Consider the following 23968-nt stretch of genomic DNA (forward strand, 5'->3'; position numbering starts at 1 on the left):
CCTTGGAGCTGTAGATGAATTTGGAGCGGGTGGAGGAGTTGCCCTTGTGTTGTTCATTTTTTTTTAGAATTTGGGCATCATTGGCAAGGCACTTAACACCCATTCCGAATGACCCTTGAACTGAGAGTCTTGCTCGGCCCTTTTGGAGACCATTTCAGAGACAGCCACATTGATAGGTCTGGAGTCACATATAGGCCTGATGAGGTAAGGAAAACAGATTTCCTCCTCAATGGACATCTGTGAGTCTGGTCATTTTGTGGTCATCATTACCAATGGCTTTTTGTTCGGCAGAGAGACGAATAGAACATTGAACAGTACAGCACAGTAACGGGCCCTTCAACCCACCATGTCTGCACTGACCATGATGCCAATCTAATTTAGTCCCAACTACCTGAACATGGTCCATCTCCCTCTATTCCATCTGTTCATGTGCCTGTCTAAATGCCCCTTAAACGTTGCTGTCATATCTGCCTCAACCACCATCCCTGGCAGTGCATTCCAGGCACCCACCACTCTCTGTAAAACAAAACTTGCCTCGCAAATCTCCTTTAAACTTGCCCACTGACCTTAAAGCTATGCCCTCTAGTATTTGGTATTTCCACCTGAGGAAAAACTTTGACTATCTATCCTATCTATGCCTCTCATAATTTTATATACTTCTTTCAGGTCACCCTTCAGCCTCCAGTGCTCCAGAGAAAACAATCCAAATTTGTTCAACCTCTCCTTACAGCTAATACTACCCCATCCAGGCAGCATCCTGGTGAACCTCTTTTACACCCTCTCAACATCCTGAAATTTGGCAACCAGAACTACACGCAATACTCCAAATGTGTCCTAACTAAAGTTTTATATAGCTGCAACATGACTTCCCAACTTTTATACTCATATGCTGTATGTATTGTTTACCACCCTATCCACTTGTGTTGCCACTTTCAGGGAGCCATGACCTGTACCCCAAGATCCCCCTGTACATCAATGATCCTAAGGATCCTGCCTTTGACAGTAAACTTCCCTCTTTCATTTGACCTCCCAAAATGCATCACCTCACACTTGTCCAGATTAACCTCCATCTATATCCTGCTGTATCCTTTAGTGTATCAGAGAATGTAAACTGTGGCTCAAAGACAGTAGACAGTTTAACGTCCTCTGTAAATCCAAATTGTTACTGTTCCCTGCCACAAGGATCTTTACACTTGTGAGGGAATGTGAAATTCTGCATAAGGTAGTTGTGGATTAGATACATGACATATTCCTTAATTGTGATTATCTGGGATGTCTTTTATCCTACTTTTGTTTTCTGCCATCCTGTTCACCATATCAGTCCATGAAGAATATATATACATTTCTGTTTTAATGATTTTGATCTTGTCATTAAGTTGCTTCCCTCACATTTAACAGCTTTTCTTTCTTCTTGCACCATTGTAATGTTTTGACATTAACACTACAACCAGTTCAGTGTTCCATTATGATTGTTTGGAGGTTCTCCACCTTCCTTTCTGCTTGATATTCTTTGCCATCATCCATACCAAGAGCTGTTTCAGTTTACCTTATTGCATTTTAAAAATGATAAATAATACTTTCAGGAATCGCTGACAAATTTATTCCCAAGTCAAAATGACCTAGAAAAGGTAGTGGTGAGCTGCCTTCTGAAATTGCTTTAGTCCTGGTGAAAATAATCCCTTAATGCTGTTGAGGAGGGATTTAAATCCAGTTATGATGAAGGAATGGTCATATATTTCCAAATCAGGATGGTGTGCAACTTGAAGGGGAACATGCAGCTGGTGGTGTTCTGGTGCCTCTGGTCCTTCTTGCTGGTAGAGATCGCAGGTTGGGGAGGTGCCAAGGAAAGTTAATCCAATATATTTTGAAGGTGATACACACTGCAGCCACTATGCATGAGTGTTAGAATGAGTTTCTGAGTGGTGGATGGTATACCAATCAAATGAGTTCCAGGGCTGGATGGGGACCCGGAGGTGGTGTGGGCCCCGGCCTGCAGGTGGGAACTAGGATCCTACTGAGAAGCATCAAGCCGCTGTCTCCCACACCATCACCAACCGCATCACTTCCGGCGATCTCCCCTGCACAGCCTCCAACCTCATTGTTCCCCAACCCCGCACTGCCCATTTCTACCTCCTACCCAAGATTCACAAACCTAACTGCCCCAGCAGGCCCATTGTTTCTCCCTGCTTCTGCCCTGCTGAACTCGTGTCCTCGGATCTCAACTCCATCTTGTCCCCCTTGGTTCAATCCCCTCCCGCCTACACCCATGTGTAAAGTTTAGGAGTTATTAATTGACCCAGGCATGGCACGAGGATTCTTTGGTAATGGAGAGAATTGGAATTTGAAGATTACATTTTTGCTAAGTCTTGTGTGCACCATACCATCCTGGATCCACCTGCTAACCAAAGTCACCGCCACAGATCCCTCTTTAAGGTATGGTGGATGGAGATGACTATCAGAGGGGCATCCCCCCAGAGCTTTTTACTTGCAGCAGGCCTCAGACAGTGTATGCTGAGGCCTTGCCCACAGAACACCCTGCTGGCAAAGGCCTTTGGAACTATTTTTAAATGTCTCCAATTAACAAGCGATCAAATAAATTTAAGTAATGAATAAGGTTAGTTAATGAATCCAAAAAAGAGTTTTAATTAAAAACATCTCAAAATGATAGCAAATAATTAAAATAAAATAAATAAGCCACTTACATTGACATCTTTTTCACAGGTTCAGTTGAATGAGGCTGCAGTTCTTAAGCCAGCCAGCTCTGACACTTTGCATGCAGATTCTCACCTGAGCACATCAATGCTCCATTTAAGTGATGGAGTTAATGAAGAGTCCAGCAGAGGAGCAGACGGTCATATATGCCAACATTTGACATCATTTAACATCTGTAGAACTGCCAACTACAGGTAAACTCAATCTTAGTGAATATATTCATATTTGGAACTTTCATTTGAACGGTACAACTTCAGAGCACCATTTTTTCTACTTTGAAATTAGATTGAAACGCCTAATATTTTACAACAAGCACTTGGATAAACTTTCACAAATACTGGCGTAGTATTCCATAGTTTGTGAAGTAGAAACACAGGTCAGGGAGACCTCTGGAAAGTTGCAATGGAACTTTGGCACCTGTTGATAATTGAGAATAATAATCTGGAAAATTTTAAGCATGTCATGCATTCAATAATTGTGACAACAACTGGCTGAAAAAATGACATTAATTTTATTGGGAAAAGGTTTGGAATATATGGTACTTTGTTCTAGGCTGCTGGCAAAATCATTAAGAGTTTTACACATAGAATATTTCTCCTTCCTCTGTATGAGTGAACTGCAACGACAATGCTAGCAATCTTGGTGTATAGCCTCAGTCATGTCTAATGGATTTTGCATTCTATGCAGCGATCACATTCCTTTCAGATGTCTGATCTGTTAGCTGCAAAAGAGCATGAAAAATCTGGCATGAGGTACTGCACAATAAACTATTTGTTATAATTTATTTAAATGATTAATGTTTGTGATCTTGAAGAGAGGCTAAGCCAAAAGAAGTAATAGATTTTGCATAGGAGATGGAAGATGACATTTTGAAAGGTTCCTGAAGAAATAAGACGCTGACAGTTGTTGAGGAATGTTGGTCATTTACTGGACATTTTCCATCAGCTTCACCCATTCTGGAATGAAGAAAGGAAGGAAAGAAAAGAGATTTGATTGATTAGTGCTTCATTGACACAGCTAAAAAAAATAAATATTCCAACCAATATTTTATTCACTTTGGTATTTGTATACAAACCATCAAAGTCTAGTTTGCCATCATTGTTTTTGTCCCCCTCCTTCATGAGTTCATCAATTTCCTCTTCTGTAATATGTTCTCCAGCAGTCATAATTATTGCTTTAAGCTCATTCCGTTCGATGAAACCATCAGCATTCCTACGCACGAGGTGAATATTTGGAGAAGTAGGTTAGCATGGATTGAAAACTATGTTACATAAAGGTAGTAATGTCAGAATAAATGGGTCTTTCACAGGCTAGAAGAATGTAACTAGCAGAGTACCCCAAGAACCATTCTTGGCTCTCACTTATTTACTATCTATATTAATGACTTGGTCGAGTGACGTTTAGGTGTCCAAATTTTCCGAAGACATTAAAATAAGTGGGAGGGCATGTTGTTATGAGGATATTTGGACATTGCAACAGGATATAGAAAGACTGAGTGAGTGGGTGAAAACTTGCAAATGGAGTTTAATGTAAGAAAGTGTGAGATCATGCACTTTGGTAAAAGGAATCAAAAGGCAAACTATTATCTAAATGGAGAGGATTCCAAATAATGTTGTTTGCCTTAGAAGTTAATAGATGAGAAAAGGCCAAGGTCTGTTTAGCTTGCCTTCTCGTAGTCACATGACATAATGATAAAATTAATACCTTTCACTGATGCGCCTACAATTGACCTAGACATTTTCATTAGAACTCTCCAGTGGTGGGGAACTTTGGGAACAATAGATTTGAAGGCAATTTTACTTCCACACATGTTATATTTGCTAAATCATGCTGGAAATTGATAATCCCAAAATGTTATGCCTTCTGTTCTAACAGTAGACATAAACCATTTCCTTGCTCTTTAACATGGTTATTATTGATGGACAAATGAATATACACTTCTATTTGCACACAATATAGCAGTAGAAATTATAGCCCAGTGATGAAATTCAAAATAAAATCATAAAATGCTGAATATGTTGGAAACCAAATAATCATTAAGTCTCCCAACTGACTCCCACAGCTATATATCAAAAATAATTAGCCTTCAAGACCCAGGGCACTGGCTATTCCCAAGCCCTGGCAATCCAGTCCTCACTGGTTATATTCAGTATCTCTTCTTCATTCTGTTTACATTTTTGATGGTATAAAGGTATTTAAAAAGACTCCTTTTAGCACTGTTGCCTTATTGGTTGATATCCCAACTTGATTCACAACCTATCCAAATCAGTAACTCAAAATAATGGAACCATGGGGTTATACAGGGCTCTGGGAGCTCTATACTCTGCAAGCATGCAGCCCATGGAACAGAAACTTATCTAAGCAACCTGTCCTTGAGCTTCATCAGTGTTTCATGTGCAGCAAGGGCACTTTCAGGCCAAACAGGGCCTATGAGCTTTCAAGGACCAGGCAAGCTTCCAATTCTTATAGTTGGTTTGGACCCACTTCTGACTAATGAGGCAAATATGTTCTCAATCAGTTACTTATAATATTCCTGTATGTTCCTATATGAAATGATGAAAATTACTTTTCTCCCAGTGACCACAGGCCAACAACTTAAATTGCTCTTCTTGGTCAGAGAAGCAACAAGGATTGACTTTTAATCTGTCAAGGTAGTCACAGGTCAAACTCACTGATCAAATATGCGAAAGAACTCTGCCAACTCTTCTTCAGATTTTCCTTTTGCCTCCTCTTTCATTTGGCGCACCATCATCACCAAGAACTCTTCAAAGTCAATGGTACCGCTTCCTGAGATAAGTGGACAGTAAATTATAACAGTTTGGTTCACTGTTAACCACCAACATTTGGGAAACCACCAGCTGTTTGCGATTGCTATTCACAAGTGCTTTCTTACCATCTTCATCCACTTCCTCAATGATGGCATCCAGTTCTTCTCTGGTGGGGTTTTGCCCCAGGATTCTCATCACTTGTCCCAACTCCTTGGTGCTGATGTCACCACCACCATCAGCATCAAACATGTCAAATGCAGCCTTAAACTCTGGAAAGAAATGCAAAATAGTTAGTGTCACATCATTTACTTTTTTCCAAAGAAGCATGATTATTGGGTACTTATTTTATTCGGTTGTTTATAATTTTTCTGATTCCAAGGATTAGCCTGGTGAATCTGTTCTGGACTACTTCCAATATGAGTATCTGTCGAAGAATACACATGCTTGCATAACATTTCACATGTAGTTTGAGTAAGGGGAGTGCCTTTCTGCAGCACAGTAACAGGCCAATCAGTGCAACCAGATATTTTTATTTTCTACACAAGTGTTATTGAGGACTGTTGCTACCTGAGATTTGACCAACTTGTGGGAAACCAAGTTGTCAGTCTTGTTATAGTAGGCTGCATTATTCTGTATTGATTAGGGAAAAAGTAGATTAATGCAAGTAGAAAATTTGAAATGTTTTCTGAATAATCAGCAACTGAACAATTCCAAATCATATTAATTCCTGTCACCAATTCTCTTTTAATGCCTGATTTTTTTCTATCTGCAACCCCTGCCCCATATTACTACACCACTATCACTGGTTATCTCCTGATAGTTTCATTCATGCTTAACTGGCCTCTAGTTTCTCAACCGTGGCCAACATCATCACTCTAGACCTAGACGATGCTGGCCATTCCAAGAAAGCATGATTCCTTCCCCACCAGGTATTCTTTAAGAACTTTCTAACAGAGATCACTGGATAGCAAGTAAGATTAACAAATGCAACTGATCCTTAAACTGGAATGTACCATGTTGTGGCTGCAACAAATATCACTGAACTCCATTTGAATTCAGACTTAGGATTTTCAGATGTGTATGAAGTTATTGTTTTTAATTTGATGTCTTCTGAAAAGAAAGGTTCTAATTTTTTTTGGTTTGTTTTAAAAATACTGTCTTCTATATATTCTGTTATTAGCAACAATTCAACTTTAAAAGCATCTTGTCAGCTGTAAAGTGCTTTTGGGACATCCTGAGGTGCCTCATTTATTTTATGAGGCTTTCATGTTCAAAATATATTATGTTATATATTATCCAGTTTGAAGCACCATGAATCTTGGATTGTATATTTCTTGAGTAGTTTTATAAACTATTTATTTTGTTCTGTTTTATTTCTGGTATGTTACCAGCTTTATAGTTTAATATTCTTATATTTGAATATATTCTTATTTCCATGTGGTACTTCTGCACCCCACTAAATATTACCCCAATTTAAGCATGTTTAACCACAATATTCTCAGCAGAATTTTAATTCATTTAATAATTCTGCTGCAACCAACATTCCATTAAGCTAGTCATCTAAATTCTGAACTGTCCAAAAACCTACCCCAGTCTACCCAAAGACATGAAATAATTGGAAGCCCTGCAAAGCATAGATAGATGAGCTCCCAGATCTCATCATTTAAATTGACTCTCTACATTCCTATACACTGCTTCCAACCCTCTGAAAGCTTGCTTTATTAACAACCTTTGCTCATTATTCCATGGGGAAGAAATAACAACATGAAGGTAGATCTGTGGACATTATAATTAAAAAAATATTTTTTTCTTCTGATTCTTCAAAACCCCAGTGTAGATCTGGCCAGAGACTAATGTAAATGCTGACTCTGAAATCTGCTGGAAAATTCAATAGAGTGGTGTACTCAGTTTTAAAAAACACTCATAGTTACATAATGTCTGGGTCAATTGTTAATTTTAAAATCAGATTGAATATATTTCTTAAGGGATGTGCTATTGTCAGGTACTGAGAGGTCACAGATTGGCTATGATCGGTGCAAGGTAAACAGGCTATAATTCTTTATTTCTCTGTTTTTAACAACTCAGAATATCCCAAAGTATTTTACAGCCAACTAAGTGTTTTTAAAGTTTTTTCTCTTGTAATATAGGAAATGCAACAATTACTTTGGCACAGCAAGGTACACAAACAACAATGAAGTATGGGGCAAGAATGTGCTGTATCTGGCCTGATACCCAGAATCACCTCACGTAGTCCCCACATGCTTGCACTTACCTGAACCAGAGGCAGAGGGCTGATCCTTCAGGTCCCCACAACACTCAAGTAGGGTTGCAAGGTCCATACAGTGACCAGGCTTCAGGCAGTGGTGCAGAAACCCTGTCTCTGGAGTACCCAGGACAGGCTCTGACAGAAGGCAAAGCTGGGGGAGGCTTTGTCTCCGACCTCAGCAGGCATTTGAACACTTTTTACTGACATCCAGAGATACTTAAAGACTACTAAAATTTAACTAAATAATTAAAAAGTAAAATTAAAAACATAAAAAATTAAAACACTGAAAATACTTGTAAATATTAACTTGAAGGCAAATGTTTTTTCAAAAAAAAACTTAGCTTTCCTTTTGCCTCTTAATCTGCAAGCCTAGAACCCCACTCAACTCTCAGATCTCTCTGTACTTCACTCATCTTCAATCTTTCCGCATTTAGATAAAAAACTGCCTTTAGATTCATCTTTCCGAAGTGCATGACTTCACACTTTCCCACACGTTTCTGAAAAATCTATAGAAATCAGTTAACAGCCACTCTGTGAGTAAATGATGATGCCTTTAAACACCACTGGTGGAGCTGTCATTCCTTTTGTGAGCATTCAATAGTGTATGATTCAGAGAGGCTATTAGCAGGATATCTTGTATGGCGGTCCAAGCATAAAATCAGAATTGCATGCTGAATACTTTTGAGTTCAAGTTAGACTTCAAGTTTATTGTTATAGGTATACATACCCAGAGTATAAATGCTATGAGAATTAGCTTTTTGCAGCAGCAGCACAGTACATTACAAACATAAGTTAACATAAACTTAAATTAACATGAATTATGCATAACTTGCACAACAAAATAAACATAACAACATTAGTGCAAGTTGAGAGAGAGAGAGAGAAAGAGAAATATAGACTGAGGTGGTGTTAGGCATAACTAACAGCATAATCTGCGTAACTCCAGCATTCGTTAACTAGATATGTGATCATACTCTAACCAAAGGGGATGCAGAGCGTATGTGCATGCACAACAGACATCAATTTGGAATTGAAATTTTATCTGTAGTAGCCACAAAAATGTGGACAATCTAGTATATGTAGCCATGTTGGATCTTAGTGCATAGGTGCTGATTGTTATGTGACGTTAACTTTCTGGGCCAGGTCCAACTCAGTAAATACCTTGACTTCTGCCAATTCAGCATACAGATTGGAGATTTGGGCAAAGGGTATTGGTCATTGTCCACAGCTTGGTTGAGGCTTACTTTATAATGCCTTTAAAGCCACACAGTGTTGTTTGTTTTGAGGACCACAACGGGTGCTGGACAGTCACTGTGTGGTTTCCACCAAGGCATGCAGTCAAGTTTCTTTGCCGCTTCCCCTACTTTCAGTGCATTGTACTGGCCTTGAGTAAAGGTCCAAGTTTGCAGTAGATTGGTTTGGCATTCAGCTTAATGTGTATGTGAGCTTTGTATCCCTATAGTAGCAGTATATGAAACTTTCAACAGATCAACTTAGCTGGATGTAGTTGCAAAATGGTCACAGTAAAACCATCCTTGACAATCATCTTTCATTCTTTGAGTTTACCTTTTCTTTAGAGAATTGGTTTTTGTGCAGATGGCTATTATAATTGGTAACTTCACTTTTTGATCATTATAATTAACAGCACATTGTATCTGGTCCTGAGTTTTCAGTGAATCACCAAAATATTTCTTGTCTTTGCTGAACCTCTTGATATACAGAATTGAGTGTTCAGCAGCTCTATCAGTGTTCATATTGATGTACTGGACATTGACTTTTGCCTTCATTTTAAGATCACTAGATTTTCCATTATTGCTGGTATTGGCATATATACTGTTTAAACTTTGCTGCTGACTGACTTCGGTAATACCCTTGTTTCTCCTTTGCTGGTTTTTATTACCAATATTTCCCATACACAGAGAACCTTTGACTGACATTCTGCTGTCATGCCATCCTGTGTCTGGCCTTACACAGAGCATATGTAGCCTGTTCTAAACCGGCATGTCTGTGATGGGCGTTCTTCGCCATATAAGAAGCAAATTATCTCACTTTTCATCTCACTTTTCAGTCCCAACTCACTCACATGATTCATGTCAGAGCTCCAGCCTTTGCTTCTACACTTTGGCCATACTTGACATTAACACTGACATTATGCATGTGCTGAAAATATTTGCCAATTTTAAAAGCCATCTGCATTAACATGCCTCATTTACATGACCCTCAAATGTTAAATTTTGAATATTCAGTAATTCAGATTGGATGTCCTCATCTGTTAAACCACAGACAAACCTTTCCTTTAGCGCTTGGTTCAAGAAGGTGTCAAAACAACTGTGTTGTGGCAAACTCCTTAACACCACTAAATGATCCCAAATAGTCTCACCTGATGTTTAGTTTCTGGCCCCAAATTTATAACTCTTTGATCTCCAAGGCTGCTGGATTAAAGTGGTTCTGAAATCTCTCTATCAACTCATTGAATGGCTTTCCTAACTCTCCCCATCTCTCTAAATGAAGTAAAAAAGCACCTTTGATTTTTAATTTTCTTCAGTACTGATGAAAAGCCTGAATGCTGACTCTGTTTCTCTCTTCATGGATACGGCTGAGTAGTTCCAAAGCATTATACTATTAAAATCATTGCTGTCTTCTGTCATTGTGTAGCTGCATTTTACTCTTGTCCTCAATTTCAAAACTGTATTGTTTCTCTGAAAAAGACCTCTATCCGTTCTGTGTAAGGATTGAAGGACTCTCAGGTTGTAGACTCGATGGCTCAATATAGCTAAAATGAGTCTAAGCTGCAACCTTGTACTGTCCCCATTTTAAAACTTGCAAAGTTTAACTAAACAAGCCCACAGACTAACCTTTATTTTTAATGTTCCTGTCTATTTGCTTCCAATATACAGGTTGATGTAACTGTGACTCACCCTACCACCATGAGTATACAGCCACTTGATGCCTTCATTATTTCAGGTGCCTTCTATTCTTTCTGAGTTCTTCCTTATTGCTAATATTGTGTGTATATCCTTGTGAGTTCTTAGTGAACATATGTAGTAGTACATAGGAAACACATAGAGCTCTAAGAGGTGTATCTGGCTTATTCAAGGTGCTTGGGCTGATACAAACTAACAGCATTACACACATGGTCAAATATGACATATGCATTATACTGACTAGCATTTACTACTTGCTACAGATCTGAATTTTGTGCCTGGGATCTTTTACTAGAGTCCCATCCAAAAGGCAGTCTCCCCAACAGTGCAGCTTTCCTTCAGTACTGTTCTGAAGTGGAATATAAACCTGCATCCTTATAAACGAGATGAGAATACTACCCATAGTCTGAAGAAAAAGGGACAGAAGGTTAGTGCACTAATTCCAATAACTCTGATGTGCTGGAATACAGCAGGCTCTCTGATTATCAGCTTCCAACTTGAAAGTGAGATCCGTAGTCTCACTCTCAAATTGCTATCAAAGTAATTAGTCAACTATAATTTCTCTTCCACTCACCAGCGATCATTTCCTCGCTGAGGTAAGACCTCGCATCTGCTTGTTGTTCCGTCATTGGCTGAAAGAGAAGAGAAATGTTTTAGTAACATGATCTACAGAGAGGTATCTTGAGAGGCACACACACGATTCAGAGCCTTCTGAACTAGGAATAATCTGTACAGTGAGTTTGCAAGTAAGATAAAACAAATCTGCACACCATAATTGATGCAGTTTTTTAAACATGTCCACTGATACCACCCTACTGTTTCAAGAGTTTCAGGGGCTAACAGTGGCATAAGTAGTAGAGGCACTGCCTTACAGCAAGAGATCTGGGTTCAGTCCTGACTTTGGGAGTTGTCTGTATGGAGTTTGCATGCTCTCACTGTGACCGTGTGGGTTTCTTCCAAGTGCTCCGGTGACCACTGTAAATTTTCCCTCGTATATAGGTGAGTGTTAGAATCTGGAGGGAGTTGATGAGAATGTGGGAAGAAGAAAGAATGGGATTAATGTGGGATTGGTGTAAATGCATGATTGATGGTCAGGGTGGACTCAGTGGGCCAGAGGACCTATTTCTGTGCTGTATGACTCTATAACTCCAGAACAAAGACATTTATGCTTCAGCTCAGGTGAATCCAATATCCACCAAACGTCTATGTGACTTTTATTCTGCTCCTTTGGCTCAGGTGGCTCTGATGCCTTTGAATTTTGTGCCCATTTTGATACAATAAATGACTGCCTGAAGCCAGACCTAACATCAAACAGGAGGTGATCTCCTGCACCTCCATCCTGTGCTTATCCAGCAGTAAAGATTATCTGGTCATGTTCCTCTTCACAGCAAGCGGCTGCAGAAGTTAACATTCAACAATTGTTTTAGTCTTTTCAGGAGCTGAAGAGACCTGTTGTGTTGTTTGAGTTACTTTATTTTTTTAAAGTCTGGCTTCCTGCATTGACAGAACGAAAGTTCAACCCTTCAAGGTCAAAGCATATCCACCTTTCAATTAGGTCATGGTTGATGCACTTCTCAACTCCATAGTGTGTTTCCTTTTCATGTAGGTGATAATTTGTGTAAATTTTGAACTCTGTCTTCTGTCAGCCACTGCCTACTGTTCACTCTAATCCATGAACTATTTCCTAATGGGAACAACATTCTTGTATTTGCCCTGTTTAAACCAGTCATGATCTCATCACCTCTATCAAACCTTCCTTCACCTTCCTTACTTCAAGCAGAACAAGCCCAATTCCCCAGCCTAACCTTATGGCTGAAAATGAAAATTGCAAATAGTGGAAATCTAAAAAACAGTAAACACTGGAAACACTTAGCAGGTCAGGCAGCTTTTGTGGAGAGAGAAATGGTCAACATTAGAGGTTGAAGACCCTTCATCAGAACTAAGGACAGGAAACATTAACTCATTTTCTCTTTCCACAGTTGCTGCCAGACCCATTGAGTGTTTCCAGTATTTTCTGTTCTTGTCTGTAGCTGAAAATACTTGTTCCTAGAACCATTCTAGTACATTTTTTACACTGTTAGGTGTCCAGTTTGGGCACAATTCTCCACCTGTGGCCTAACCAGTTTGCATACATATTCAATATAACTTCAATGCTTTAGTACTCTATGCTTTGATGTATGACTCTCAAACTCCATATATAAAACTAACTACTCAACCAATCTGCCCTTGTACTTTCAAAAAGTTAACCACATGGCCCTATGTTCTCTGCTTCTGTACAGAATATTCAGAATATATTGACACTCTTTATTCTGTCTGCCAAAGTGCATCACCTCACATTTCTGCATTAAATGTTATCTGCCACTTGTCTGTCTCCTGTCCCAACCTCTCTATGCCCCTTTGCACTATATTACTATCCTTATCCCTATATACCACTCTTCTAACCTTTGCATTATATGCACATTTTAACATTTTACTCTGCACACTCATTCCTCAGTTATTCGTATATATGTGAAAATTAGTGCAGCTAAAATTGACTCCTGGGGAACTCTTCCGTCCACCATCTTCCAGTCTGAAAAGCAACAACTTACTGCTGTTCTCTGCTTACTGTCTTTGAACCCATTTCATATTCCTAGTTCTGTTGAGTCCTTAATTCCATTAGATCCAGTTTTGCTAACCTGTCTTTTGCATGGGACTTTATCAAATATCTATGTAGACAGCACCTACTGCAATTCCTTTCATGAACCAACACTGGTGCCTCTTCAAATAAGAAAACCAATCCAGTTACTCCAATACAAATTATTTCAACAAATCTGGAGTGGCCATGCTTTATGTCCTCAAACTTCTCCATGTGTCAATTATTTTAATTCCTTCATTACTGTTAATGTTTAACTATTGTTTGAACCCAGTATAAGGTGGAAGTATCACCCCACGTTGGGATTCTGAATGTCATGCAATGTTCCTGAGCTTTCCACAGCCAATTTCGCTGGCTTGTTTAACTTTGAAAAGATATTGCATACTTTCTCAGAAAAGCAGCTTCTCCTTGACAAGACCTACACAGTACCAGGTATATTCGAATACCCCAAATGCCAATGACTATCACATGCCCACAATTTATTGCCCAGAACAGATTTCTTACGGCAAAAAAATTCAATACGTAGCAGTAAATACCGTGATCCACTAGATCACTACCCAATCTTAGCCCAGTATTTGATGCAGCCAAGGAGCCTCTGTTTCTATAAATGGTAGTTCAAGCAGTAGAGTCTTAAAATTTTGTGACTAAATTTAGCTCAAGACATCACAGCACATATTGTAACCTTTTACAGATGGTCCCTTCCACCCTTCACGAACTCCTGAGAACAGTTAGCTGCTGCTTCTTTCATTACATTTGGTCTATTTCCAACACAGAATCCATAGTGGTGTTTCAATCCTTGTTGACCTGTATCTCAAATACCCACCCAAAAAAAGATAATCCAGTCACTGAAATGGTGTTTTTTAAATGATCTCAGCTTCAACCATCTGAATTAAAATCAATAATTTAAAGAATATGAGCATCAACAATATTTAATACCTTTATCTAATTGTCTTCAGGAAGGTGGTGTTCAGTGGCTAAAGGCATTCTAATTCCAGGATTTTGACACTTCAGCAAATCAAGGAGCCACAGTATATGTTCAATTCACAGTGGTGCCTATCTAGCTGATAAAGAAACATGGATTTTTGGAGATGCTATTGAAGAAGTCTTTGCGAGTTCCTCCATTGCATCACATGTGGAGGCAACGTGGAGGCCGAGGTGTCTCAGATGGTAGATGGGCCACCAATCAAGTGGTTTGTTTTATTCCTGGAGGCATCAAGGTTTCTTAGTGATCCAGACAAATGAACAATATTCCATCATACTTCTGAAATGTCTTCTGCCAGAGTGACTTTGTCAGGTCAGGAGATGAACCACTCAAGGTGGAATATGGTTAAAAGTGTTCGTGACTGTGCCACTGATAGGTTTGATCCATTGAGTTTTTAGTCAGTGATGGTTCCCCAGCATGTTGACAAGTGTGATTACAATAACCCTGTTCAATCCCAACTCAGTTTATTTGCACGTTTGGATCGGATCCTCTTTCTAACTCTGCTGCTCAGGTGCACCGATACACATGATGCTACCTTAAAGTTCTGTTTTACTCTTAAGTCTCGAAATGCCCTTCCCTTTGGCATCTGCAGTGATAACAGCCCCTTACAGTATGACTTAACCACTACTACAGTGACCCATTGAGTCCGTGATTTACGCAACAGCAGCAAGCTCCGGTCAAGGGAAATAAACGCATCTTTAACACCAAAGAGAGATGTGCAAGTCCATAAGGCGAGCGTTTAGTAACAGAGCAATGAAGGAACAGGTGGCAAATTCAGCCCAAAACCTGCCCCTTCATTCCAAATAAATTGACTGATCTATACTTCAATGCCAATTAGCCATTTCACCTCTCCTGCCCGAGTACTACTCCCCGCACAAAAAATGCATTGATCTCGTTTTTGAAAGCGCTACACAAATCAGTAACGCATTGGAGAAGTGAATAAATATCCTAATCGGAAAAAAATATATAACTGAAGGAAATAATTTGGTGGATAAATTAATCACTGTCACTATATCTGTTGTTTGAATATAAAATCGCATCTTCATACTACCAACACATTACACCAAGCAAAACAGAATTTCTGAACATGAATTTCAAGTTTGCAATCCATTTAACATAAACAGTTTTCTGTTTGAAAACAGAAATTGTTGAGATTTAGGAGTGAAACTCGGCGCTTCTGGCCGGTGATTTTACTCAACATACACTTTACCCACCACGCAAACTGCATATCCGATGAACACCTGCGAGCTCTGCACATAAATCCCCGAAGTACATTAAAAGGATTCCCCATCTTTGAGATTGCTTCTAAGCAGTCAGAATATGCCCGGGAGGTGCCATCGCTTATCAGACCAAAGGACAATTTGGCTTGCTATTACGTTCAAGTGCATAGGAAATAAGTAAAGGTGCATATTTCGCCAGTAAGATATTGGAATAAAGCCCTTCCAAGCTATTTATTCCGACCCTTGGTTTTGCTGTAAATATGTTGGGGGGAAAAAAACGAAGTACTTTCTTACCTCGGCTTTTATTTTTTGACAACCTCTACTTCTGACTTCGGCAGCAGCAACAAAATTAATGTCACTTGGTCTGTAAATTTACCTTAGTAAACTAGCCGACGTCGGCTTTCTCCAATAGCAAATCAGCTCGGGGTAAGAAGGAGATATTCCGCTGACTACGCAGAAAGAATGCAGGAAGCAAAGTGTGGAGCGGAGAACATCCGGATCACACCGCAATAATATAAGAGAAGTCGATTTAGAAGCAAATTTTACCTCCCCTGTTCGATAAACTGGCCAGATTGGGTGCAATGCCAGTATTATGCTCTACTCGATTTTCTCTCTAATGAAATCCGCGGAGTTAATATTGGGGAAGGTGCAGACCTGTCGTTCCGAGTGAGTTGGGTTGAAAGTATCTCATCATGGCCAATTAACGACGTTTCATTGGGCATATTACTCATTAGGTGCATTATATGTGAAAATGACCAGCAATTGCACATTGGCATAGATAGGGACTTGATGGTCGGCATGGGTAAGATGGGCCGAATGGCTTGTTTCTGTGCTTTCGGATTCTATGAAGTACCTTAAGGGAGCATGGATGCCATGTTATATTTTATGGCACTGCACTCAAAAGCGGCTCAAATTAAAAGATTTGATAACAATTATATAACAGGAATATTCCCCATTAGTTTACATTGAGCTGTTTCAGTTTCTTGACGATATTAAAAGGAAATAAATTCGGTAATTCAGACTAGATGCCGAGTCTGAAGATTCACTGGGTGGCAGTAGATATCACAAAGGCAAGTGTTTGCCCCAACAGGACGGTCTCACAAGGCAAGAATATATCAGATATTTTTAACTGGAAGAATTAATCCACTCCATATAGGGGGAATTCGGCCGGGCAAGGAGACTCCTCCAACAGAGGTCTAATTTAGTCAGGAGAAGCCTGCAGTTTGAAGTGATCAGCAAGTTTGGATACGCGTGGTCTGCCGAAAGGCTGGGAATTTTGCAAGTTTTATTTGATACACCACCGCCGTTATTTTAATATCTAACTAAATTGGTCTTCATTTAACAGTAAGCCCAGATCTAAGGCTATATTCCAGTCAATAAGGCAAATTATCATTTGTGTGCATATTTTTTTCTCTCAATCAATAAAAACAATTGTCAATGTTCTTAGCAGAGTTATAACCCATAACTCTGCGGCATATAACTCTGTCGTTATTACTCAGAGTTGTTTAATCTGGTTTGGAAGGACGGAAGAAAATTAAGCCAGGTGATTTTTTTCTTTTGAAGTTGTACTGTTGAAATATACAACATGTCCACAATACAACCTGGTTCTGCCACTTGCGCTTTTCTGCTAACATCTCGAAATCTACCAGCCCATTAAAGGAGGAGAAGGCGGAAAACTCGAAGCTCCCAGTTGAGCAACTCCCTTAACCCAGAAACTTTAGCCATAGGAATGTGCCTCGTAAGTGAAGGCGCACTCCGTTTCACTCTATTTATAACGCGAATCTTAGACTTTTTATCTGTTTCGGTTGCTCTTGCACGTACAACAGGTCGGCTGGAGCTCTAACAATTCACAGTGAGATTCACAGCAAACACCAAGGAATCGTTTACTTTTTTTTAATTATTTTCATTTTATCATGCTGCTAGGGCTTTGAAAGTAGCAATGCTGATTTTGGAGGCTGTGCTAAGCTGAAGACTTTGTTTTCTCTGGTAGCGTTTTCCTTTGTAGCTATCAAATTGTTGAGAAAACATTTAAATAAATTTCCTTGTAATGTTTGTTGACTGTACCTCTTAAACGTATCTACTTTTAAACTGATTTGCAAATTTTACAAACATCCTACATCACGCATACTTGAAATTTCAAAGTTTTCTTTTCGTAAAAAAGTACAACAAAGCTACTCTGTTGAAAAATCAGCCGTCGACTTTCTGCTATAATGTCATCAGATGGTTGTACGGAACCTGATTGCAGGTAATACGACCTTCTCCGTGTTGAGGTGAGCGCTAGGCGCCCATCACTGTTTGTTGCCGCTAAATTCCTTTCCGTCTGCTTGTTCAGTTTGAATGCCGAATAATGCTCGTCTACTGAAAATCTTTTTATTCAAAAGTAGCTTCTGAACCTTCGCCATGATATTTTTAAAATAATATCTGAATATTTAGGTTTGTGCATAGTCACGTATCTTTCACTATTTAATATATATATATATAACTGTATATTATTATATACGCCACAGGAGCGATTTCATACAACCTGGATGAGTTCAGCGTGATGCTGTAATAAATGAAACAACAGACTGGAAACATTAATTTAATGACTTTTGCTTACCATTTTCCTGGTTTATTAGAGCGGCACAGAAACTCAGGTAAAAATGAAACTCCTTTCGTCCACAACTCCCACTCGGAAGCTAGACTTTTTTTGTCCTCAGCTTTTAACCTGCCCCCTTTCTTTAATTAGCCGAATACCCAGTGAGATTTCAGGTTCTGTGACCTTGTTTCCTGAAAAGCCAATAGTGAGATTGCCACTCAGGCACGTGTCCTCTTTTAACAACCAAATGAGGGAGGTCTCTGGCCGAAAAAAGCTATATAACCCGCCCGATTCAGGCCAAAAACGGGACATCTCAGGTATGTGACTGTGTTTTAAAGAACCATTCCATTCGGTGACTATTTGAGGCCAGTTAAACCATGTTGTATATAATACTCACTGTTTTCTTCTCAATGCATTGTAACCGAACCTTCGCATCACTCTTGGTACCAAGGTGCACAGACGGACTCATCCTTAGACGCCTTTTGTAAAGAGAACTCCCATTTCAATAATTCGAGTTTTATCCCAGACAAAGCGACAAGGACAAAGCGAGATTAAACCTGGAAAATATGAAACAAAACCAGCGAATCAGCGATCGAAAAGTGATACCTTAACTCTTCCGTCTCACCCCTTCGTCCCACAAGAGAACAAGAAAATGCTAATTGTATTTGGCTCTTGGGAGCATTGTGAGAACGTTTCAGCTCTGGGTTGTGTTTGGTTGGGGTTATGATTAAAAAATAAATTCGGGCGATAATAAAGACAATGTATTGGTTACCATTGTACAGGCAGTCGCAGAATGGGTCCAATAACTACCAATTATAAACTATACTGAATTCTTTCAGAGCAATTTATCAAGTGGTAGCATTGGATTGATGGTCGGTAGGCTTATTATAACACCGCTCAGTTGTATGAAAATGCCTCTCAAAAGGGATACAAGCATTTACTGCATCCTCATCGTGGTGAAATCTTAAAAGAAGAAAGCGGTGTTTTCAGAAGCAGCGAATCACAGTTTCAACTGGACGGTCACTGAAAAAAAATTGAGAACCGTGCCCTTCAAATTAGTGATAAAAATGCTCACAGAATTTAAGCCTCTGAAATGGTCAACTGTTTCAGTGAGCAACAGGAATCTTTTAAACTTCTCTCAAAATGCATCACTTTCCTTCCAAAGTACGATTCTTTAAATCTCATTACTGACAATTATTGTGTACTTGGATAAAACATGCCAAACCACCGTGATCTAACATTCAACGAATAAATAGCATGACATCTATGCTTTGGTTTTGATGTAGAATTAGTACTGCAGTCCTTACGCGTTTTTCTTGTTCTGTTTAGAACGACGCGGGATAATGCATATCAACAAAGCTAGTGATAATTCCCTGGGTGTGAATGATTATCCTCCCGTCAATCTCTGAGCACAGATTAATAAAACAAATGGTTCATTCATCTTTTTCATATCATTCTTCGATATAAATAACTTCGAAAAGCCTTTAATTAATAGTGTGTTTTAAAAATCAAAAGAAATGTAGAGTAATTCTTTCTACTTAACAATATATTTGACTTTAATGGATGGAGTTTTATGTGTCTGTTGTATTTATTAAGGGTTAATCTATTGCGGATATTTTAGAAGTCATATCTGATGTGTATGCCTACATTTGTCTTTTATGGGGTGGCATATTTGTTAAGGGTATACCGTTGATTGGATATGTCAATGCACCGGAATTTGTCTATGACAAGACACCTGCATTTTTTAGGGATGTAATTATATTTGTTCATTCCTAGCGAGCCGGTGTTTGCCTGTGTACAGTGTGCCTGGGTTTGTCTGTGAGGGTTACACCTGGATTTGACGGTGTTACCCTTTATTTGTCCGCAATGGTTTGAAATGTGTTTGTCTGTTGCGAATACCCGGTATACATCTGCGAAAGGTTTACCAGTCCTGATGCAGGGGCTCGACTCGAAACGTCGACGGTTCCTTTCCCCCCACAGATGCTGCTCGACCTGCTGAGTTCCTCCAGCAGATTGTTTCTGTTTTGCTCCAGATCCCAGCATCTGCAGTCTCTTGTGTCTCCAAAGATTACCTGCATTTGCCTTTGAGTGTACCTGAATTTCGTTGGCACAGGTATATCAGCATTTATCTTTGTCGGCTATATATTTATCTGTTCATGGAGTGTGTACCTGTATTCACCTGTCTACGGATACATACTGGTGCACCTGTGTTCCTGTGTGACTTGTGCAGCTGACCTCTACCGCTGCTGGTATATTCGTAGTTGGCTGTATTGAGTGCATCTGTGTCACGTAAGAAGTGTACCTAAATTACCTGTACTTGTCTGTGAAGGTGTTACCCGTATTTGCTTGTGACGGGTATACGTTTATTTGTGATGGGAATGCAATTATTTGTCTATTGTGAGAACATGTCTATTTGACTATGAACATACTTGTCTATATGTTGGGCTTTTATAATATATTTATGTCTTATTGTGGCCGTATCAGTAATTCTCTGCTATGTTTGCCTGTTATGTTTGCCTATGATGTCTTATCTGCATCTATGTGATAAACATACCAGTATTGTTTTTCTTTTATACTTGTATTCGTCCACGACGGTCTAACAGCCTCTTTATAATGTATTTGTCCACGATGGGCACACTTGTGTTTCACTTAACCTGTAACTCTACGTGACGTGTATACCTGTGATTATCCGTTCCGTGTATACCGGTATTTGTGCTTGACGTGTCCATCTGTAGTTATCTGTGGTGGGCATACGTTCTCTGTTGAAGGATATGCATGCGTTTGACTGGGAAGTGTGCGTCCCTGACAGGTCTACCTGTATTTGTGACCTAAGACCGTTTAAAACAAAAATGGCCGTCCGCACTCCCAATCCCAGGGTTGGGAAGATGCCAGCTCAGGTGCTAATGAAGAACACACCATCCCTGGTCAACAATGAGGAAACCTTGCCACTTAGCAGCAGAGACGCAAGTTAGAAAATACTAAATTAACATTCTTCCTCAGGTCTCCGGTTTAATTAACACAGAAAGCAATATGCGTGTTTATTGATTTATTAGGTTCATGTGCTAACAGACATTGAGCCGGAGAAACAAGATACCAGGAACTAGATGCGATTTGGAAGCTTGGTTCTTTATTACAAACAGCTGCCGTGAATGTTGGGGATATTTTTCAAAGGAGACAAACTTGGCACGTTTGGCAGGACAGACGGTGAGTGAAAGGGAACCCGCGGGGCCGAGTCTGACGACAGTTCGGTCACTGGCAGTAAAAAGGAGATCGATGACCACTTTTCTTCAGACGGGCTCAGATAATGTACGACGTTTAACCGAAGGCGGCTGATTTGGCACATGCATCCTTGGGGCGCAAGTAACAGTAGTAAATATTGTCCCAAAGCAAGCAAATATAGTGTGGGGAAGGTATAGAAATCGGTTTAACCAGAGTACCGGTCAGTCAACGTTTGAGAGAGCAGGGTTGCAAAAGTGTACATCTAATCTCTTCTTCAGAAATTTCCGCTTTTACTTCAGACTTAGACCTTTTATATCGCACTCGGCACAACACGTTGATATTCCTCGACAAAATACACAGCGTAGTCTGTAGTTTTACAACGCAGGCCACACTTTGGGACGAGGAGGGAAGCAATCCTCCTAATGGGACCCTGTGTCGGCAACTTCACACCTCCCCATCCAGTGCCTTCACTGCAAATGTTGTGTCCAGAAAATCCTGCCCAACGCACTGCCCCTGAGCACATAGTTCTTAGTACTAAACTGAGTAAGTATTAATGGTTTGACAGGTGTAGATTTTGGTCAACTGTGGTCAACTAATTTTCCAACGTTTACGCTATTTTTTTAAATCTAAAAACGAGTCCAAAGGAGTGAATTGGACAAGATAGCTACTCAACGCGGCATTAACATGACAGGTGGGATCTGCGGTTCGACCCCGTGAGTTGAAGGTGGCCGATTCTACCGACCCGGTCCTTTTTGGGGAGACTGATGTCGGCCGGACGTCAAAGTGCTCGATTTTTACCAAATTTCAACCTCTAACGTTCCTCACATGCTTCCGAGTTTCTGCTTTCTAACAGATCATTCAATATAATCAGATACATCACCCTGCCTAGTAGAGTGAAATTTTCAATTTCCCCCGTTGATAAAATGCTGGTAAACAAGCAACAACTCAAGAGCCGAGACCAGGGAAGTGGCAGTCCTTCAAACGGGTTGTTTCAATGCGCTGTGGAACTTTCCAATCAATGTACTTCATCACCGCCGCCAAGTCTTCCTCAGCACAGACCCCATTTCCTCTATGTTCAAGAACTCACCTGGTTTGACCTCTTGAATCGGTTTAAAATTTGGAGGAAGGAAACCCATCCCAACCCACTTCATGTCTTCTCTCGCGGTTAGAATCCTTCTGTCTTTGGGGCCGAAGGTCTTTCTTCACGGAAGGGAATGTCATCCGTTATCATCTCCGACAGTCGAAGAGGCAACATTGCTCCCAAGGTGTGCGAAAGACCAGCAATCTGTGTACAAGAGATTTCACTGCCAAAGTCAAACCATCGGTTTAGCTGTGAGCTCCAGAGGCTCGGGGAACAAGTAATTCGTTAATCCATAGATAGAGGAGAGGAAGTAGATACACAAGGCTTTTTAAAATCAATATGTTTTGGACACATACATAAACCTAGGGCAGAAATATCATAGAGCAAAACAATTTTCCATACATAGTAGGATTTGTTTCTGGTGGAGGGTTAGGGGAAAAGTCCTAATATACGTATAATTTATTACACTTTTGCACTAGCGCTTCCACTCAGATTTTACATTAAACAGTTTACAATTCATTAGCAATTGCTAAATCGAGATGCAGTATTGTTCAGTGCCATTGGGCAGCTTGTTGCTTGTCCACAGTCCCTAACCGTACTCAGATCGCTACTGGTCCATGATGTTGCATATTTAGCCCGGAATTAGCTGATGTAACTCCCTGCAATAACATGCGTTCAATGTTGGATTTTCAAGGATTACCCTGCTTATGCCAAGAATTTAACCCATTGCAGTAATACAGTTCCAAGAGCAGCGGCTCCGCAAATAGCACTCCTGCCTCTGAATTAGGTGGTTAGCAATTCAAGTCCATCCCAAGGTCTAAAGTTTGAATCTTTAGTGCAGTGTCGCGTGAATGCAGCATTCGGAATTGCCGTCTTTTGAATTACATTCCCAAGTTAAAGCTTCTACTGCCTGGAGGACCAGTTGATCCGGTGATACCATCTGACAAAGAACAAGGGGTTTCTTTCAGTTGGTCTGACCATCATTTCTCTCTTGAAGATGGGTTAATTACGAGGTGATCTCAACAGAATTCGCTTGCCTCGTCATGTGCATATTAGTTTATGATGTGCCGACTCCCAAAGTAATTTGTTAGCAGGAAGGTGCTTTAGGATATCAATTCTCCCGCAATTCAAGTTCTTTCTTTGTGACAATTGTTTATTGATAAAATGCTAATAGCCCATAGCATTGCCATGGATAGTTGGGGCGGTGCACATTACTTTAAAATGATAAAATCCTGCAATCGTTTCTTTATACTATTTAATTTGATATCTGTGTGCGGCTAAACTGAGAAGCAGATACCCATGGTTTGCATTGGGAACAGCGGTTTCCCTGTAGTTTAGGTGAAAGATCTGGGAGAGACAAGCAATATTCCACACCCCCATCACCAGCATGTAGTACAACTACCGGAGGATACTAGAAGCTCTTCCCCATTTTTATAACAGAAAAATGTTCACACAGTAACTTGATAATAGCATAATCACATCAACTAAAGCTATGTAGAGAAGAAATGTACATAATTAAATATTTTAAAATATAAAATGTAAACAGAAAATGGAAAAAAAGTTCATGGCCCAGAATTTGTGGTCAG

The 23968-nt window shown here is 39.8% G+C and overlaps 1 protein-coding gene across 1 annotated transcript; it reads right to left on the minus strand.

The window, feature by feature from the left end:
- Positions 1-3538: 3538 nt before the first annotated feature.
- LOC127578808 (troponin C, skeletal muscle-like) lies at positions 3539-15835 on the minus strand. The gene is made up of 6 exons (XM_052031276.1): positions 15799-15835; positions 11245-11302; positions 5606-5749; positions 5385-5499; positions 3788-3924; positions 3539-3668 (listed from the first exon to the last, which is right to left on the minus strand). Exons 2-6 carry the CDS (start codon positions 11297-11299, stop codon positions 3637-3639), a joined length of 483 nt encoding a protein of 160 aa, XP_051887236.1. The 5' UTR covers positions 11300-11302; positions 15799-15835; the 3' UTR covers positions 3539-3636.
- Positions 15836-23968: the final 8133 nt, after the last annotated feature.

Source organism: Pristis pectinata, chromosome 16 (assembly GCF_009764475.1).
Source record: "Pristis pectinata isolate sPriPec2 chromosome 16, sPriPec2.1.pri, whole genome shotgun sequence".
Classification (NCBI taxonomy): domain Eukaryota; kingdom Metazoa; phylum Chordata; class Chondrichthyes; order Rhinopristiformes; family Pristidae; genus Pristis; species Pristis pectinata.

What these genes read in the sequence shown, in the direction of transcription:
- LOC127578808 (XM_052031276.1), bottom strand. Translation starts at nt 11,299, where the DNA reads ATGACGGAACAACAAGCAGATGCGAGGTCTTACCTCAGCGAGGAAATG. An exon ending in TTCTTTCGCATATTTGATCA is followed by an intron (nt 3,925 to 5,384) that starts GTGAGTTTGACC and finishes CCTCGTGCGTAG; the next exon opens with GAATGCTGATGGTTTCATCG. An exon ending in TGGCAAACTAGACTTTGATG is followed by an intron (nt 3,669 to 3,787) that starts GTTTGTATACAA and finishes TCTTCATTCCAG; the next exon opens with AATGGGTGAAGCTGATGGAA.